The 21,000-nt window shown below is 45.1% G+C and overlaps 1 protein-coding gene across 2 annotated transcripts; it reads right to left on the bottom strand.

Annotated features, from left to right (window-relative positions):
- Positions 1-708: 708 nt before the first annotated feature.
- Positions 709-20,251, bottom strand: SVOP (SV2 related protein). 2 transcript variants are annotated; one of them, XM_030501240.1, is made up of 16 exons: positions 20,082-20,251; positions 16,770-16,930; positions 15,466-15,551; positions 14,449-14,547; positions 13,644-13,715; positions 13,301-13,425; positions 10,552-10,615; positions 9,246-9,371; positions 8,142-8,270; positions 6,722-6,795; positions 6,344-6,420; positions 5,149-5,256; positions 3,588-3,699; positions 2,515-2,596; positions 2,193-2,282; positions 709-1,518 (listed from the first exon to the last, which is right to left on the bottom strand). In XM_030501240.1, the coding sequence occupies exons 1-16, from the start codon at positions 20,114-20,116 to the stop codon at positions 1,312-1,314; spliced, it is 1,647 nt and encodes a 548-aa protein (XP_030357100.1). In that variant the 5' UTR covers positions 20,117-20,251; the 3' UTR covers positions 709-1,311. The 2 variants fall into 2 exon arrangements, with proteins under 2 accessions (XP_030357100.1, XP_030357101.1); XM_030501241.1 differs by lacking the exon at positions 2,515-2,596.
- Positions 20,252-21,000: the final 749 nt, after the last annotated feature.

The raw sequence follows: 21,000 nt of genomic DNA, 5'->3' as shown, positions 1-21,000 counted from the left end.
ATTTGGTTGTGTATTCCAGAATCTGGAATCCTGGAAATAAACTGAGACAGGGATGAGACAGGTTGCAGCTTCCTCATGCATTTCCTCACTGCACAGGCACAGACTCTGACATCCAAGTTCCTACACAGCAAAAGATTTCTGACAAACAAGGCAAACTTCTCCTCACCTGAACGCTGTTATATTCTCTGACAAGAGCAGGATCATCAGCCTTGAGGAGCTACATCTGATGAAGTTTCTCATCTAAGGTTGATTGCTGCTTGGCCCATCCCATGGTTTTTATTCACTTACTTCAACACCAGCAACATTCCCTCATCACCAGCTTGATGTTACAGTCAATGTACAATCAGCAGCTACCAAGAAGTCCTGCTCAGCTGCCCCAAGGCCAGCTTTTGTTGGGAGACACATGAAAGCAGCTCCATCCAAACTGCTGTTAGACTGAGGTGTTTTTATCAAAGGTTTGGGCTACACCACTGTGAGAACATACTTAGGCGAATTGAGCAGAGACATACCTGGACCCATGCAGAAAACCACAGCGTGCATCTCCACACACAAAGAGACACCAGGACAGCTGAAGCAGTCTTCACCAAGCAACACACAGAGTGCTCAATGTTTCTGGCAATGTTAGAGAAGTCAAATTCTGCTCCAAACCAGGAGGATTTACATTTCTTCTGTAAGGTGCCATCTCTGTGACAAATACCACTCCTCACCGACTCCAACTACCTGCTTTGGATGGGAGAAACATCCAGAAAACAGATTCCAAGCAATCAGTGCTTCATTCCCAAGGAACTAGGATGCATTGGTTGGTGTGCCGTTGTCACATGGTGGTTTTGATGGCTAGAAAGTGCAAGGCAGGCATCTAACTCATAAAACCTATTCTGTAGTGTATGGAATCCACCGTGTGCTATGCCAGGTACACAATAAATATTAACCTTTTGTTTTTTAGGCATCAAGAGTACATTATTTTAATTACAGCTTATACTGAGTTGCATTCAGTTGGCTATTTGCTTGACACGGGACATTTTAAGCTGAAGAGCTGACCATGCAAGCACAACAGACTTAAGAAAAACCCTTCCTGCTAAACTTCAAATGATATCTGGATCAAATGCCTCTCAATACAGAAGTAAAGTCTTTATGAGTGTGAGCAAAGAGCAGCAGAGACACAATTGGCTTGGGTTCAACCCCAAAGTTCCTGCAGTTTGACACATGACATTGGCAGTGACAGTATGGTCAGCTTCCTATGCTTCAGGGTTGGGTTTTATGTGAAAGAACTTGCTCAAATCATTCATTCCTTCAGCAGGTTTCCATGTCCCATCATTCCTGTGATCCGGAGTTTGACCTGGTGACCCCTGGGGATTGAGATCCTCTCCCAACCATCTCCTGTCCCCATTCCCTCTGGCTGGACTCCTGTAAGCCACGGCCCTTCGTTTCAATGGGCAAGAAGCAGGAAGCCAGAGCAGCCAACAGGCAACATCCACTGTAAACCACCAGTGTTAAATAGACTGAAGATTCCAACATCACCTGCAGGAAAAAGGCAGAAGATAGGAAATAGTTCCCCTGGGCCCCGTCACAGAAATAGAGACACTGAGGTAGTAGCAGAGGTTTTAATTACAGTATTGGGAAAGTGCTTAACATGCATTGCTGCACACTTTCTTTCCTCAATGGTTACACACAGCTATTAAACACCGACAAAACAGTGCCATGAGGTGCTGCTGCCCTTATGTATTAGGCAGGATTTAAGCAAGTCCCAGGTTTTCTACCTAACCCTCTGCAGAGCTACTGCTTCTGACAGAGTTCTGTCCCTGCGGAGCTCCCCTAAACCCCTGTCTAGCTCCTTCCACATCCCCTGAAGGTTTGTATCCTCCAGGACCTCAGCCTGGGATCCCGAGAAAAGTGGCACTGCACCACACAGAGGAACTCCCTGCCTCTCACAAATCCCATCTCCATGTGTTGGCTTCCAAGGCGTCCTTACATCCATCCAGCAGCCTGCTGCTTGGTTATTTGTCCCCCAGCATACGGAGCAATGGAGAAAGAGGCAAATCCAGAGATGAGCCTGAGATCTCCTCAAGGATCAGGCAACAACAGCCCTGCTTTAACACATCATGCACAGCTCGCCCTTGGTTTGGACCTTGCAGCAGAAAATCAGGTTCTCCCTCACCTTCCTCTGCCTGCAGGGCCAGGAGGAGAGGTCTTACCTGTGCAATGAATGGGGTTATGAGGGCTCCCACTCGGGCCATTCCACTGCATGTTCCCAGCCCCAGAGCACGCGTGGCTGTCGGATAAACCTGTGAACAGAGCACCAGCCCATTAACACTAGTGGGAAGTTCTCTTCCCTCCAGTCTCCTAAATCAATGGAAATCAATAAGTGGAACTACAGCAAGTTCTGTTAGACAACGACAATGAGAACACCAGCTCATATGTGAGGTAAGATCCATTGTGAAGAGGTCATAAAAAATGACTTTCCCACCATGTTCTCACTCCCCTTAAATATTCTCATTACAAAAACAACCTCCTTACCTCAGGAGTGTAAACATAAGCAGCCTGAAATCCTCCTGAAATAAAAGCTCTTGCAATGAAGAGCAGCACAGTAAGAACATTTCTGTGAGAATAAAAAGGAGAGCAGTGTTTGGGATTGTTCTGTACAATCTGTTTGTTTAACTTGGAGGCAAGTGCAATAAAAATGCTAAATTGGTTAGAACGACTTCTTTTGGTTTTTAATGAACCCTTTGTGTTTTTTTCTGGACCTTTAATACAACAATGATGCCAAACAATCTGCATTCCCACAATCACATCAGTTTTCTAAGTGTATTCATTCTTACTGACACCCGTGGCCTATTGAAATAAGCAGCAAATGCCTAAACGTAGCTAAATAAGAAAAACACATTCCATGTCATGAATGGTGCTAACAAAAAAATGGCACACATGAAAAGGAAATGGGGGTGCAGCTTAAAAGCTTTTTAAAAGACACGAACTTACAGACTGCCTGGATATTTGTGACCTGGTGAGGTTTCTTATTACAAGGTTTCTGTACTAAAAGGTTTTGTACAGTGCCTGAAGAGGTTTAAAATCACAGAGCTCTCCTCTGGCTGTCAGGTCATTTCCTTGTCCATCAGCCCCAAGGTACAGACACTGTCACATGCATGTGGCATCAAGGCCAGATGCAATCAGAGCAGCTGAACAGGAGCAGAGACTGGGCTTGGTTGCGAAGCACTGCCCTGGTAATGATTACACAGCCAGCCTGGGGAACTATAGGTAATGAACAGCAGAGAGCAGCACACGAACCATCTACCGAGGCTCATGACATCAGATCTGATTTAGAAGTTGTCCAATCGTTACCTCCTACTCAGACACAAGCTCTCATTTTCCCCTTTGGATTGCTCTGTCTGCAAGATTATAGTGAAGGATTTCTCCTCTCCTGCTTCTTTTAGTTTCCTTCCAAACTGTGGTGAGAAAACCTAACACCATCCTTAATGCTTTCTCCAGTTGAGCACGACCTCATGGCTTTTCAAACCACCACTTCCAGTTCTGCCATAACCAAGAGAGAACACGGATGAATCGGGTATACCAGTTGTTCACCATCTTTTACTTACCTTCCAACGCAGAGAAACAGCAGAAGACTGCAAAGCGAGAAGACAACAAAGGACAGGGCCATGGTTTTCTTGCGGCCTATCCGATCAATAATCCATAGTGTCACTAACACACCTGCAGAAGGACACAAGGTGACTGTTGGGAAGGGAGCAGAGGTGCGAATGGAGCTAGCTTGTAACATAGGCTGGCTTCTTTAGGTTTGAAATGTTGTTCTCTCTTTCTTTAAAGCACTTTGCTGACAGAGGCATCAGGCAGGGGTTTGCCAATGGACTGCTCCAGCCACTGGTGTCACATGAAAACTGAAGCTCTGTGGCCCAGCTGGTGAGTCTTGCTCCATGATCACAGCCCCACTGGTCATACATCCGCATATCCACACATTCAGGGGCTACATGCTGATGTGGGAGTGAGCAATCAACTCTGACATGTGTTAACCACTGACTATTGCAGTGGTTACCAGAGTGAGTGCTAAAATGCCTGCCTTATGTCTCATTGGAATACCTTTTGCTCAGCTTCTGATCATTGTTCCTTACTAAATCTTACTACTGCTAGATTTAAGAGCTCTTAAGAACTTAGCATTTTCTTTCCACTGTGTTATTTGTATGCTGCCATCACGTTATTTCTCACCTGCTCTTTCATAAAGGAAATAGACCAAGCTCTGTAAGTCTCACACTGTTCAGTATTCTCTCTTATGCAACTTTTCCACATCCTTTTAAAAGCTGATGTACAGCAAGTGTGGGGATTATTCAAGCATCAGAGTTTCCAGCGTCATATTCAGAGGTATCCCTGGTAATATTTCTCTTATCTTAGTAAGTGTCAGGAGCAAATCAGTCCTGTGAGCTATAGCATCACTCCAAGACATCCTTCTCAGAATGACTGCTGTGCAGGACAGTCCTCCTCTTAGGTAGCAACTATGCATATTCATCATAGACTTACAACTTTTCACCAGTTAAATGGCTTCTCTTCGAGCATTTGTCCCTAAAACTATAATCTAGAACAGTGAAAATAACCTGACCACTGCCTCACAGTATTATTTCAGACAGATTAGTACTGAGAGATCATCCTCTACATCTGAAAAGACTGTGGGTACTTATTATCTGTCAGACTGTTCATTGACATTTAGTGAAATCGACTGAAAATCATGACTGAGGTGGACACAGAGCTTTAGGAGCAAGTTCTCCATTGATTCACTCTGCCCACGATCCCTTTAAATCAGTTCTGGAAAGTCACTTATGGACAAAAGTTCAAGTGATTGTGCCCCTTTGATTTAATTGTTACTCTTCCTCTGAATGCCTGATGTGTTGTTTGGACAGGATCCATAGTCATATGGGCCATTATGGCTTCACAAAGCAATTACTAGTGATTTTATCTGTAGGGATCACAGGAGCTTCAGCTACTGCGTGTGCTGCAGTTATCACGCAGTCCAAGCAAGGAGCTCCAATGCTGCAGGAGATACATTGGCATTAGGCCAGAGAGAAGAGCCCGTTTCACTGCTTGTTCCAGAGCCCATTCCAATCACACTGAGCCACTGGCAGTGTATAACTGGTGCTTCTTATTGCCACTCACCAGGGAACTCTGACAGGGTTGTCCAGAGCAAGTCAGTGTAGTCTTCCTCTGTCAGATACTCACAGGTCAGGCTGCACTTTGCTTCAACTTCTTTCCTTTTACTGGATACTGTGGGAGCAAAAAGAAACAAAACAAGCATTAAATGTACTTTAAGTAATCACTGCTTAACTTCCTTTACTCCTGTTATGTCTTTATCACTCTTACTGCTGAAAGTGATGTACTGACAAGACCCTGCTGCACAGCACATGTGTTCTCCCTGGAGGATAGAGCTGAACATGAACAGTTTATAATGTTGTTTGTGGCAGGATGTCTTATGTCTGCAACCACCACTATCTGAATGAAAACTTACCCTTCCTCACCAGCTCTACAGGCTTAGTTATTTTTCAGTGCAGGGCTCATGACAATGAACAGAATTAACATCGATAAATCAGTTTATCCCTGCATAAACTGGGATGCCGACACCTCAGCTATACTTTAAGAGTACAATAATATTGTGTCTTTTTAAAAACAACTGTTTTTGAAGGCTGCATGCTCCTTTGTGGAGGCTGACCAGAGCTAGACCTCTCCAATAGCCAATACACTGTTGTAAGAGCCTGGGATCTGTGTCTTTTCCCAATACTAGCCATCCTCTTTCTGTAATTTTCCAGCTATGAGACAGCTTTCGCTAATTACAAGTGTTCTGAACACAATCACACCTCCCCTGGGGAACCAAACTCTTCAAGCCTCTTCTTAATGAAGTCAAAGCACTTTTAGTTTCTTTTGAATAAAAAAATCTGCAACAAAAAGGGCAATGCTTCCCCACCCTTATCTTTTCTCTCAGCAGGTCTTCACGTCTTGAGGACCTGGGAGTTTCACAGCAGCTCTCTCAGAGCTAATGAGGCCTCTCAAATCTGGAAACTTACATTTATTCAAACACTTATTTCTCAAGAAGAAAGATACTTTCTCTAACAGGGTTCCTTTGAATGTTCTCTTCCTGGTTTACATTTTGGGCTCAGAGACACTGTAGAACCTCTCTGCAATGTGCAGGAGATGAGGAAGTCTATCAGAAATGTCTAAAATGAGTAACCCTTTAAGCAGATGCCTTAAAATTCAGGCTGGCACCCACAGTCTTTTCCGTACAGCAGAAAGGGATCTACTAAAAGATACTCCACCACTTAACAGGGTATATTTAAGAGAAGGATGAACCAGTACTCACTGCTGCAGACGTCTCCTGCTTGGAAGAACTCTGTAGTTAATAAAACTAACCCATAATATGAAAAAGCATTGGAAAACCTGCAAGGAAGAAAATGAGAGAGGAAGTTTCAGCTGTCCAAACCTACAGTAAACACCATGAATCAAAATCGAACCCACTGTGTGAGGACTTCCACTAAGTGCTACCTCAAAGCTATTTCCTCTCAGCATTTAGAAAATGACAGGGCAATTAGGTTGGGAATGCTACTGATGGGTGGGTTTATAAATCACAAATCAATACAGGTTGGGGTTTTTTGCTGTATTTTAGTGATACTGTAAAATACCTCCATTAAAAAAACATTTAGAATTGTGCTGGCACTGAGCCATTTATATTTCTTCTTACCATATAAACCAGAGTAACAACGTGGTCCATCTAAAATGGGGTGTAAAAAGGTCCCTCATTTTTCCTCGGTCTTCCTGTTGAAAAGAAGCAGAAGCCAGAGGGTCAGAGCACTCACTGGTCCTGGACTGGAGGATGCAGAGTGGCAAGGAGCAACACAACACATGGTCCTACGCTCTACAACTCAGGATGCTTCACTTCAGCTGAGGGCTCTTCAAGCGGTAGGAGCCACCCTGGAGCTGGGATCCAAGTAAAGATCCCAGGGGATCCGCCATGAGGAATTCTCTAGGAGCAGAACATTATCAGAACCAGTTCACGCACGGGGCACACACTACTCCTCCACGAGGAAGGTGAGAACCCCTCAGAACAAGGTGGGGCTGCAAAGAGGTAGAGCAGAACTTTGCCAATGCACAGGTGGGATGTGATTCATGTGGCCCAGGGCCAGCTCCTGTAAATCAGAGCAGCCCCTCAGGGCTTCTCATCTAGAGGAAGGCTGTGAGGAGCTACAAGCAGCCCTCCTGCAAGCAGCCCCCTTTTGAACTGAGTGGAGGGCTCAGCCCCTAAACTTGTGGTTAAGGAAAAGTACTTTCCCACCCCACCCTGAAAACAAAACCATCCAAAACTTGGCGCCTGTTCCTGCACAGCCCATCAGCATTGCCATCACTGAACCAAGCATCTGTGAAACACGCAAGAGCTCAAATCCTCCCGGATCCAGCCCTTAGAAAAGCAAACCTCCACCTCTGCTTAGTAAGATGCTGTCATTGCCAACAGGCTCCTGCCCAGCTTTACAGTTCTGCTCTTGTTCAAATCTACAGGTTTCCCTCTGCTGCCCTTCCTCACGGGCCAACTTTGTAACTTTCTTTTCTCACAGAAGTCTCTGTTCTGCGAAGCAGAGCTGCTTTGTGTGTTGACGGGGCGCTGAAAAGTTGGCCATGTAAAGCTGAAATGAAAAGGACCCCAATGCAATTCATACTGTAACATGCAGCTCAGAAGTAATAGCCTGAATTACTCCATGCATTAGGACTGAGTAGGAGCTTGCAGCTCTCCCACTCCAGAAAATCAGGATTAGATTAAAAATGAGCTAAAGAGTCAAATTCCAGCTTGTCTCATGAGTTCAGATCTGGGAATTCTGATCCGAGCTCTTCAATAGCCTCAAGGTTTGATTTTCTTTAATAATAAGAGCTTAGAGTGAGGTTAAAGAACACCAACGCCCACTTTAAAGGTCCTTTTCACTTTCAGGATTTTCATGTAATTAAAACTGAAAAACTAACTCTTCCTCCCTGTGGAAGAGGCACAGACAAACATCTCTTTGTTACTGGTTCAGACAGTAAAATTAAACTTAACATTGATTATTTGCTTATAAAAACACATATGAGTGTAGCAGTTTCACTGTATCCCACGTTATTAATGTGCCTGTACATACCTGCCTGGATATAATTAGTTTTCCCAAAGGCATCGGGGCTCCGTTTTCCGTTGCTATCCGCTTTAAAGTGGCAATTGCTTTCTCTTGGTTTCCAGATAACACATCATACCTGGCACTTTCTGGCAGCCACTAAGAGAGCAAAGCAGATCAGATGCACAACGATGGCAAGAACACAGCAATCAACACACTGGGGGGTTCCTTTGTGGGCTCACAGTGGGAAATCTCAGTGACTCCAGCACTAACTGGATTACAGAACTAACCTTTAAGAACTCAGAGAACCACCTCCTCACCAGGCTTTCACAACTTGCAAACCCCCCCTTTCACCATAAAGCCAGAACTCCAGGCTAAAATCATTCCCTTCTGTCAGCTTGGGTTTATTCTCAAGAACCATTAGGCATTTTTGCAGGTTCTTTACATTATACCTCCTCAGTAGCAAAGGCAAAGCACCCAGGACAAGATGCTTTAGGCATTCCCAAAGTTGCATTTTTAAGCTCCTTTTACCAACAAGCATGTGGGCACCTGTATAACTGGAGGTATGTCTGAAAAACAATGTCAGTGACTGAGGAACAATAAGAGCTGCTGAACAGCCTGACAAGGACACATATCTTTGAGAAGACTGGATGGCAGATATATTATCTCACAGTGCACTGATGCTCAGGTTTAACTCATGTACTTCCTGTGTTAGAATCTGACCTGCACTATGCAGATTTTACCCCTGAGTTGGGTGGAGTTTTTAAGTATAAAAGTGATGATTTTCACAAAAATCAGGGAAACAGCAACAGCTTTTAATGAGACGTTGATTCCACTCAGCATAGTTAAAACAAAGTCATTCAATTTGAGAGGTTTCCAGGCCTGATTTGGTTTCACAAAATTCCAGCCCACCATTGTCCTTCAGCAATTACAGTCACACAAACACAGCTCTCTTTGGATTGTTTCCACCAGCACCCTGTTGAAACAACAGCATTTTTGCCATTATTTCAGCTGTTTCAAAGAAGATATCAACAGAGAGCTCAAAACTATCGTTATTTCCTTCAATCAGGTTACAGAATCAGGTAGAGAAGTAGAAGTGATGGAACATAGATTTGTTTTTGAAAGAATACCTACAAAACACAGGACAGCGAAGAGCAGAAGAGGGAGGGCAGAGAGAACGAGAAGCCAGCGCCAGCCAAGGGTGGGCATCACCACCACTGCTAGAAGGACTTCAAACACAGTCCCAATGGCCCAAAAGACCTGCCAAAGGGAAGAGAAACAGCCACGAATGAGAACAGAAGTGCTCTTCAGGCCTCCTTCTTTGCAGCATCCCGAGACGTGGTCTCTAGGGACAGAGGAATGCCAGAGACATTTCAAACATGGGCCCTGTATGGAAACAGAGTCCAGGCATTTTCAGGGGATTCCAGACACTCATGTTGAACCATCAGTAGCTCCTCATGAGCAAGAAACTCATCACATGTTGTTTCTACAACAAAATTACTATTAATTTATGTGTCTATGAGTATTATTCCCAGCAACCACCATAAGATTTATGGTATTAGTTTTCCTTACCAAGACCAAGCTACCAAAGCTACAGAGTTTGGCCTGGAGATGAAAGAAGGAATTGATACCTTCATAGCAAATAATGGAGCTGGCATCCTCTTGCACATCCTGCCTGTGCAGGATTATTCTCCTTAGATTATGAACCCACTTAGCTCATTATTTAACACTCAGAATACATTTCTAACCCAGGGTTGCTCAGAGGCAGCCAAACTGTGGCAGAACAAAAGTGACACACAAAGGAGTAATTCATCTACTGAATTCTATTTATGAAAGATTAATCAACCCAATGGAGGACTTGCCAGCAGGTATCTGAAAGACTGGTTTTGCATTGAGAAGCTGTTTCAATTTGGGGAGGTTTTCCACAAGGATGCTCCTTCCAAACTGCTGCAAACAAGCAGTAGCACTGTTCTCTGACCCTTCTACCATTCATTACAGGGTTGTGAATTTCGCCTTGAAGTATTTATAAGGCAAAATTCTGCTCTCTGTGACTTTGATACATTTGGATTGAATATGGGGAGCTGAATTTAGCTCTGCATTTACTGAACAGTCAGTTCTCCACTCTCCATCACTGAGTTGCAGATTAATCTCCCCATGAAACTAGGTGACACCCAAATACCCCTCCCTGTGCTAACAGCAGTAACTCACCCTGCACTGGATGCAAGTGAAGTTGCAAAGAGTGGAGTGTTACATGAATGCTTTATGCTGCTTTGGACCTGAGCTACCACTAGTGCATGGGGGTAACCTCAGCTCCACACTCACTTGGACAACCAAGACTCACTTGGACTGCAGCTGTGGGTGACATTTCTAGTCAGTAGGATTGGATGGATGTAACCAACAGCAGAATTTGTCCCTCTGGGGACACAGCCACACTGCTCACCTCTATTAATAAAATGCATTTTGCTCTGGCTTTCATTGGAAGGAATTCAGCATATAAGGTTACCCTGTAAAGAGTGAACATTGAGAAAAATGTCATGTTAGCAGAGAGAGAAATGCCACGTTAGCACAGAGACAGAGGTTCAAACATTCTCTTTGCCTTTTATTAAAATTGCCAAGCCCACAGCAGTGACACCAAACCCTTCCTAGCCCCCAGAGCCAGCCAGACTGCGGGCACTGGTTCAGACTCCCCTTTCTACATCAGAACAAACCCCTTTAGTTCATCACTGCAATGGAGGGTAGAATTTCCTCTGTGTGATTTTGTAACCCTATAGGTGGCTAAATGCAGCAGTTCTTGATGCATGTTTTCCCAACCCTGCTGTGCTCTGGGACAGGCATTATGCCCGTTATTTTCCATGTGATCCATCAGCATTCAACACAAACTCTTGCTGTGTAAAGTATTCCTTCGGGGCTTCACAACTGATTTAGTCCTTCACATCAGTCTATGCTGCCAGGTTTCCATTCTCCAAGAGGTGAACACGTTCAAGGTCTGATCCTGTTACTGGTATAATATAATTTGCATTCTTTTCTTGTGGGGATTCAAAAAGAAATAATCTCATTCTGCAGAGTCTTTGTTTCATGACTGTGCCAAAGAGTAATGGTGCAGCTTCTCTGGGAGTGTTTCCTGAGGATGAACACAAGGGCCAGGAGCCAGTCGAGGCTCTCTTGTCTTCTTCAATCCGTCTGGGAAGAGTTGTCGTTCTTTGCTCCTACTCTTTGCATTCCATTGACTCATCCTGTTCCTGCTTCTGAGCTCCTCAGGCTTTCTTTGATGTCTGTGACAAAACTCCTGCTAACTTCACAAATGGTGGATTGATCTCTGAGTAGCTTCCTAGAACTCAGTTCATCGAAGTTGCACACAGTATTATATTAAATCAGTGGTTAAGAGAAGGAAGTAAAATCACATAATGGAATTAGAGCAGTCCCTATATATCACAGCAGGAAACAGGAGCTGATTAATGCTGTACAGAACTGTTTTCTTAAGAGAATACTCCATATCTTTGCAAGTTTGGATGCTGGCAGTGGAAATGAATAGTCATAGCATTAGATAACATCTTGCAGAAAGTTCCCAGAGGAGACCACAGCTCCTCAGGTGCAGCTACTACATACATATAGATAGGGGGATATCTGCTGGAGCCAGCTAATTTACTGTTGCTGGATGCTTTATTTGTACTAGAGCCTTTCATGAAGATCCCTCTCTCATACCCAGTATAGAATATACAACTATAAAATACCCATGTCATTGCACTGAAATTCAGCCATTCATATCCAAAGGTACACAGCCTACTTCAGGATCTTAGAACCATAGAATCACAGACTGGTTTGGGTTTAAAGGGACCATAAAGATCACCTAGTTCCAACCCCCTGCTACCTTTCCTGTTTCATACATATTTACTCCTCTGTCAAATGAATTGGTATTACAGTTAGAACAAGAAACTGATGGAATCCACTCTGAGTTCTGTAATGGCTCTTCTTTGTCTCTCATTAAGCCCTGTAGCCTTCATGCGTTACCTGCCCCTCCATAAAACAGCAGAGGCTGGCTGGAGGCTGTTCAACGGGGGCTCTGTGGAACATCATTAATAGGTGCTTGCAGTACAAGGCGTTATTGCTTTGTCTTTGTTCTTCTCCTGCCTCATTCCAGTCGTGCTCAGTGGGAGCTGCATGGCAGAACCTGCCTCACCGTTGGTCAACACGCAGCAGGCAAAGGACTTCTTTACTTTACAAACACGTTACGCTCTGTGCAGCTGCTAAAGATGGGCAGGAGAGCAGTAAGGAAAATTAATAATGCTGAGATGTTCCATCTCAGCTCTGAATCTTTTATGTGGAAATGGCAATAGAAAAGACAGGATATTGACTTGTCTTGTGAAGAAGCCTATGAGCCATCAATCAAAGTTAGACTCTGACTATTCTGAAACAGCACCTCCATGGGGCAAAATATCAATTATTAATAAGGATAAAAGACTACATGGAGAGAGAGTGGCTATACTCTTCCCTTTACATTTATAATTAAAAGCTTAGAACAGAGCTATTTATTCCAGGTGGAAAATTCAGAGATCCCCCTTTTCAGTGAATGGACTGACACAGTAATAGAGGAATACCCTGATGCTGCCTTTGCATTAGATATCGTCAGTGCTCCAGGTTGCGGCTCTGTGGGTTTGGAATTCCAACTCAGGATCAGATGTGGAAGTTCAGGCTCCGACTGAAGAATAACCTGCAGTTTTACAACCCAGAGTAAGGGCTCAGCTCTACCCTCTAGAGTTTAGGGCACAACCTTTGCTGCAACAAGTCCCTTATGGACTCCGCCTGTATGACCTAGCAATGCAGTCTGCAGGCACAGCTACAAAATGCTGTTTGTTGTGGTTTACCCACTTCAAGGTGGGCTCTTCAGGCCTCTCATTTTCACCACGGTTTACTTGAGGGAATGAGAGAAGCTTAAAAGGACTTAAGGCATATAACATAACACAGTTAGGAACCCCGCTTGTTCACACAGAAGTCACTCTAAATCTGATTCACCTCAATGATGTATGAGATTATCTTCAAAGCCTTCTCAGAGTTTAATATACTAGTTCCAAAATACTTAGAATAAAATGGATTTGGGACAACTGAACAGACACATGTCTGCAATTTAACACAAGCATTTTAAGTAAAAGCAATGGTAAACAGAAAGTTTGGACTTGTGAATATTTACTTACGACTGAGGCACTCCTCCAATCCCAAAGCCCACCAGGCCCCTCAGCACCAGGATCCAGCTGTACACCGGTGCAAAACCACTGAGGATCCCATAATAGAGTGTCCATAAGACGCTGATCTTTAGGCCCTGTATTTAACAAACAAGCATGAGGAGAGTTTCTGCTGCAACACAAATTAACAAAATGTAAAACAGAGCTTCAGATTCCTTTTGTTTAATGGAAGGTTTAGTCTGGCTCTGCTTAATTCTACTCCATGCATGTGGACTATGACGTATGTGAGCGTCATGCACTGAAACAGCCACACTAGAAACATCAGAACATATTCTAGTAGGAGCTGAAGGCTTACTGTTTTCCTCCCATACTGGTCTGAGATGTTTCCCCAGAGGGTGGAGCTGGACATCATTCCCACAAACACCACCTACGAAACACAGAAAAAACCCTTCCCCTTAACAACCAGGCAAGTGAAAATATCCATGTGACAGCAAAGAGAACACATAATCTTAATGGGTTTAAATCTACTGAACAGTTTGAGCAATTTACACAACACCACAAACGGCATCAAAAGCTAAAGCAAAAAGAAATGTAAGTGTATGCCATCAACAGTGGCATATGCTGAGAGAAGGGTCCCCAGACTAGTTTACTCATGCCTGAAGGCATTGCATGTTTCCAACATCGTAGCACCCTACTTGGAGGTGGTATTATAAGAGCTCTGCTTGCAAAGATCGCTGGAGGAAGCTTGTCAACAAAGTGATTGCTTGTGCTCTCTCGCAGCTCCCGGTGTGTCTGTGTACAAGTAAGCTTAAATGTGGTGAGAGAGAAAGATTTTCAAGAAAGACAATAAAAGTTTACCAATCTTTTTTTTTCAATTAATCAAATGGTTTGAATTTTAGGACAAATCTGAGTCAATTCATATATTTTCCTGGAAACCACAAGAAAGTTTGAACCTAAAACTTGCAAAATTTCCTCAGTTCTCACTGAGTTTCGTTTCTTCAACCTCTGACTTTTAAAAGGGACTCCTATATTCTTCCAAACAAAAGGCAACCTGCAAAGGCCATGAACAGATTTAACTCTGGGATACAAAGCATAATGTCTGCATAACAATGAGTGGAAAAACCTTACAGAATACAGGAGCTGTCAGTTATTTTTCCTACCGATGTGAGCAATGCAACCTGCCAGCTCGGTAATCGCCACTCACAATGAAGCTGAGGAGCTAGGATACTTAAAATCATCATTTCCATAGCATCTGCCATCTAGAAAGGTGAAAAAAGAAACAAAAATAAGTAACTGACTGAAAATTAGATTGACATAGCAGTCAATAATAAACCTTCTTGAAATTAACCTTGTTTCTGCTCTGTGCCATTCCCTCTCTGTAGGTGAAAGAGCATAGTTTTCTTTGCAAGGTTCAGTGGATGTACACAGTGTATGTGTACAATATTGCACATTACAGGGGTAAGCTTTCAACCCCTTTACACAGAGATTCAGTCAAAACTGTTTATTACCTTGTAACTTACTCCCTTTCTCCCTTATACACTACTTCTTGTATCAAATATCTTGCTAAATCATCTATAGACCAAATTCCACTACTGAATTAGGTTCTAAACCATGGCAAATCGTAACCTTAGGCACAGATGATAGCTAGTAAATACAGGCTCCAGGTATCACTTCCCTAAAATATACCATAGTAGATGTAACATATAGTGCTTCAGAAACAGCAGAAAAGTGAAGGCAAAGCCTGTCTCTCTGTTCTTGCTATCAAGGTTAAAACTAGAAGTACTGGGTTGCTGTTCACCTGAAACTGAGATTACAGTAATACCGATTAATACAGAAAACAGAGATTGTAGCTAACGGGATGAATGTGGTAAAATCACTGCATGGAAAGTGAGATCTGCTTCTGTGGGAACCTTTCCATTGCAAACAAGCACTGCAAGTAGAGAATCAGAACGATTTCTCAAACCCTGATTTATACGAACATCAGATAAATCAATCATTCATTGCCACATAACAAGTTTGAGTCCAGCTGTCATTTAGAGATTCAATTAAAATTCTTTCTTTATTGCACAATGATCTGCTTGGAGACTTTCTGTCTGCAGAGAATGGTGACGTTATTTGAAAACACTGAGGTTCTCTAACTGACAATCATGCAATTGACTTTGATAGCAATTACTTGCCCATGCTAATCCAGTAATAACAGAGAGCTTCCACTGGAACTTTCCAAATCCAATGGCTTCCACCGCATCTTCCACCATGAAAGTATCTAGAAAGACAACAATTCCAGTGCAGAAGTGTATTCCTTTCCTGATAGAGCCATCCCTAGAGACAGCATTTGCTGTGAATGCAATTACTGGGTAGTCTACTGAGATCTAAAATATGCAACAGAGAGGTACTTAGCTTTATACAGTTCCTATTCAGGAAAATATGTTCTTCAGGAATTGTGAGATAAATATATATCTCACAATATATATCTCACATATATATATAGTATGTGCATTTTGATATTCAAGTTGTCTAAAACAATTTAAGTCTCAAAGTTTTAATCCCTCCAGCAGTTTAACAAGTACATTTGACACAGAAAACCTTTACCTAGCTCACAGTTGGACATCCTCACAAAGCAGAAGAGAAAACCACAAACCAAAGCAAACAAAATCTAACTGTTAAAACAAAGCAGAGATGTCACAAGAGCCCAGTTTGTGACTTTAGCCCAGGCACTCGACGTGAGGGCACTGGAGCTCAGCACATGGGACTGATACACCACTTGCACTCTTGTGGGCAATGTGCCAGCTGAAATTCTACATATAACTATATATATACATATAACAACGCAGAGTTGATGCACTGAATCTTTTGAGAAACTCATTGAGCTCATTCCAGGTTATTCTGGCTTCCTCTTGCATCAATATGTTAATATATAAGTCCCTGGGAAAATAGTAATCCTCCAAAATGTTACTATTCCTACGGGAAAAACAACACTTCTCATATCTTCTGAATTGGTGATGCCTTCAGGGCAGCCAGCACTGCTCTGCTGGGTGGAAAGAGAGGCTGGGATGTGCATTCATTCTGTCCCTCTTGTCCTCTAGGCCGGGAGGAGACGGGAGCACTGCAGAGGCTTCATGCTCAGCCTGGAAGGTGAGCCACGTGTAACTGCTCTAGTAAACCTGGCGGTGTTTAAGGAGCTGTGATCGGTTCCAAAGGAAATGAAGTCAAACCTCCTGTATGAAATAGGTGGTGACAACAGGATACACAACTCCTTCAAAGGGCCTATTACTGCTAATATAAAACCAAAACACATAAAGCATCCCTCAGAGATCAAGGTAACTAAATAATGGTTTTCAGGTGTAACATAGTTTGTGTGTGTTGTTGTTTCCCTCTTCTATCTGGAGATCTTTAACATCTCTAAACCCCATGGATTACCCTGGTTGCAACATGACTGCAATGAAGAGGCCACACCTTACAGGAGAACAAGAAACCTACTCACCATCAGTCGGGTTGGCAAATTCTTTTGGCACTGCAGCTCCATCCTCCAGCTCAATTGGCTCTAGATCCGTCCGAACACCCTCGATCTGAATTTCATGTTCTCCTGAAAGGACATCCTCATCTGACCTTGAACTCTCCCCAGTGCGGCGAAACTTGACCACCCTAAGAACACACAAACAAGGATTAGTGCTTTGGTGGCTGTTTTCCAGGCCAAGCTGTGTTTGTGATCATAGAATCATAGAATGGTTTGGGTTGGAAGGGACCTTAAAGCTCCTCCAGCTCCAACCCCTGCCATGGGCAGGGACACCTTCCACTAGAGCAGGTTGCTCCAAGCCCCTGTGTCCAACCTGGCCTTGAACACTGCCAGGGATGGGGCAGCCACAGCTTCTCTGGGCACCCTGTGCCAGCGCCTCAGCACCCTCCCAGGGAAGAGCTTCTGCCTCAGAGCTCATCTCAGTCTCCCCTCTGGCAGGTTAAAGCCATTCCCCCTTAAACATCGGTGTAACTCTTTCACCTCGGAAACTGACAATTTCTTAGGCTTCAGTGAAACAGTTCTTTGGAAATAGATGAAATGAGTCCTCCTACTGCCTCTTCTGACTTCCAACACCTGAGCATTTAACTCTACAATAGAGTAGCAGAAGCCTCTTGAACTTCAGCTTAATCCTTTGGTTTAAGGGTCAGCAAAACTAAACTATCAGCATCCTTGCCAAGTGCAGCTGCAGCAAAGTGCCATGGAATGGCATTTCTAAAGGTGAGCTGAAAGACTTTTCCTACTTGGCAAGATCTCAACTCTTACTTTCTCTTACAAGTGCTGGTGACACAATTAATACCGAATATAAGGGCAAAGTGATGGGCAATCTACTCCTGTAAATGGATCTTGGTCCAAGGGTGGACAAGAGGATGGAGGAATGAACACCTCAGTCACCCATCAGGCTTTTACAAAGAGAAGTCCTGGACATCACCACCCATCCAGTCCAGATTAGGATTTCACTGTGGTACAAACATAAACCACCATTATTATTTTTCTCCTCACAATCCTGGCACATATACATGTGACTTCCCTGACCACATCCCATCTGGGGAATTGCACATACTCACTAATGATATTCTGGCAGTAACCTGGATGGAGAGAGCAGCCCATTGACCACTTTGTGAGGTTCTCACCTTTAGGACAAGCTGCTTTGCTGGCTTTGAGATGATGGGGGTGATTCTTTCAGGTACACAGGGCATTCCAAGACCTGCATGGGGCAAATACTCCTGGTACTACTTAGTAATGCTCTCATCTGCAGCAGGGAACTGGAAGCTTTTCTCTGGCCTCTACATCTTGGCAGACAAACAACAGAGCCACAAACTGTGTTTTCTAAGGTAACGTTTGAAGGTCTTAGACAGAAGAGCACAGAACAACACCCCAGGCCTCTTAGAAATGAACAAAAACCCACCACTGACTGCAGTGAAGCTAGGGGTTATCTCAGGTTCTGACTGAGGTATGCAGAGATCCTCCACTCATAAGAGATAAACAAGGAAACTCCTCTGAGTTCAGGTTCCTATTTAGTTCCATTGAGAAACTCAATTTTCAATTCTCTTAGGTATTTAACCTTAGCTCAGCTCTCATGGTTTGGAGCTTCTTTTGCTGACCTATAGGACAAACACAAGTAATTATCACTCTCACATTAAAATTGCCACTGAAGGTACAATCCTCATATGACCTACAAAATACACCCTCAGCAAACACACACTGAAACGTGGATGCCCACAAATGACTTTTTTATTACAAAGGGCAATTAATATCCAAATCCCATTCATGTCTTATTTGCAAGAGCTTTACAAGCGCCCGGTTTAACTACACAGGATGTAAACTTTTACATATGTATTTTTTTAGAGGAAGACTATTACTCTAACTCAGCAGCTGGGTGCTGAAGATATGGACACCTCTTCCCTGGATTTTAGGTCTGAAGTGCTGTTACTCCATGGGATATGCCTGAAAATCATTCATACAACCTACACTGGTAGCTGTTGTAAGCCACAGGCAAAATAAAAGTGCCAATAAAATCCTTCTGGATTTCAAAGCACCCGATCACAACCCCCCTGCATTTTGTAGTATGTGTTTGAAGTGGACTTTTAGGGCTGACCATGCAGGAGATGGTGGTTCCAGATGCTACGCAAAGGCAGTGACCTGAAAACTGTAAATACTCCAAAGGCAATGTGAGTACAGAGCTACCCGGCCACATTCCTCATCGCACCAAATACAAACAGATGTTTAGCACTTAGGAACTTATGAGACAAATTGACACAAACGAAGAAAGAAGCACCCAGTGGCATTTACTGCTCCATCCCTGCAGAATTCCTTGCAGCTGAGATGTCTGAGAGCTGCATTTGTTTGCAGGCTCTCGCAGCACCAAATACATCTCCTCACACCCACAGCTTTCTGTGGTTTATTAAAAAAAATAAGAATTGGGAAAAATGGCCTCATGAAGTCCTCTCTTATTCCTTTCACTGCCGAGCTGACAGCACCCAAACCAAGTATCTGAAAACAACCAGAGTTCGTGTCCATGTCCCCAACTTATTCGGAATGTTATGGGACACTTTGCTCCGTCATTGACATGAGCTCATTAATATTTAAAATCAACTTAAAGCATTAATTCCCTGCCTTGCAGTGAATGATTTATAAATAGGAATATGCTTTAAAGCACCTGATAATGGAGCATTAGGAGAACTGTTTTTAAAGGAAGCATTTTGCATTCCTGAAAAGGAAAGGAAATGCTGGTGTGAAGATGCTTTTATCGCCTTTCTGCACAGCTCCAGCAACCACATCCCAACAGCAGAGAGTTCTTGGGAACACCAGCATCTTCCTGGTGCAGCAATGTTTGCTTCTCCGAGACATGCAGTGAGCAAATATTGGTGGTACTCACCCCAAACACACCTCCGCAAAAGGGCTCCGAGCTGCCATCAGTTCATGGCACGAAGGAGGGAGCCGGGAAGATGCCTTCCCCAGCACAGCGTTATTTACGGATGCAATCCACCTTGCAAATGCAACGGGAATGCTTCCTCTCGAACTAACCCTTTTGGGCTCCCATGGGTTTATCCCACCCCTCCCCATTTCTACCACCACCAAGTTGGTGCAAAAAAATAAAGCTCGAGTGGGTTTATATAACGAAGGGATCCCTGCGTGCCCCCAGGATGCTGAACCCGGGCGGCTACACAAGGAAAATGGCCTGCTTCCCGGGGCCTAAGGCACTGCCTCGGGATAACGCCCGGGAAAACCGCCGGGATTCACCATACCCCCGCAGCCCGCTCCCCTGCCGCCGCTACTCACGGCAGCTGTCTGAGCTGGAATAAATCATCCTCCATTGCCGGGCTGCGTCTGCGGGCGCTGCTCTCATCGCTCTCGCATGGCGGGGCTGGCTGGGGCTGCGGGAGGCGGCTGGACAGCTCCGCCGGCGGCGGCACCGCACCGCGCGGCGCGGGAGCGGCTCCGCTCGGCTCGGCTCTGCCGGCTCAGCCTGACTCCGCCCGGCTCAGCCCGGCCCAGCCCGGCTCGGCTCCGTCTGGCTCAGCCCGGCTCAGCCCGGCTCCGCTCGGCTCGGCTCAGCCCGGCTCCGCCCGGCTCCGCTCGGGTCAGCTCAGCCCGGCTCGGCTCAGCCCGGCTCGGCTCGGTTCGGCTCAGCCCGGCTCCTCCCGGCTAAGCCCGGCCCGGCTTGGCTCCGTCTGGCTCAGCCCGGCTCGGTTCGGCTCCGCCCGGCTTATCCCAGCCCGGCTTGGCTCCGTCCGGCTCAGCCTAACTCCGCTCGGCTCAGCCCGGCCCGGCACGGCTCGGCTCAGCCCGGCCTGGTTCGGCCCGGCTCGGCTCGGCTCGGCTCGGCCCGGCCCGGCCCGGCTCGGCGGCCAGCCTTGGCCCGTCAGCCAGCCGGCGGTCCCGGTCCTGGTCCTGGTCCCGGTCCCTGCCCCGGTGGCTGCCAGCCGGGCTCCCGGCTCAGCGCCGTTCCTCACCCCCTCGGGGCTCCACGAGTGCCCGCCGGCCCATGGGCGGGTGTGAGCCCGGGAGCGGCACAGGCCGGGAGGAGCGGAACGGACCGGAGAGAGCCAAGCCGAGCGGGCCGGGGTGCACCCGCTCCCGAGGGGCAGCGAGGGCTCTCCCGGGGACAACACAAGAGGGAGGTGGAGATGTTGGAGCCAGAGGAGGCCCCGGAGCTGCTGCGAGGGCTGGAGCAGCTCTGCTCTGGAGCCAGGCTGAG

Source organism: Strigops habroptila, chromosome 11, assembly GCF_004027225.2.
Source record: "Strigops habroptila isolate Jane chromosome 11, bStrHab1.2.pri, whole genome shotgun sequence".
Taxonomy (NCBI): domain Eukaryota; kingdom Metazoa; phylum Chordata; class Aves; order Psittaciformes; family Psittacidae; genus Strigops; species Strigops habroptila.
This window is presented reverse-complemented; position numbering and strand designations above follow the sequence as displayed.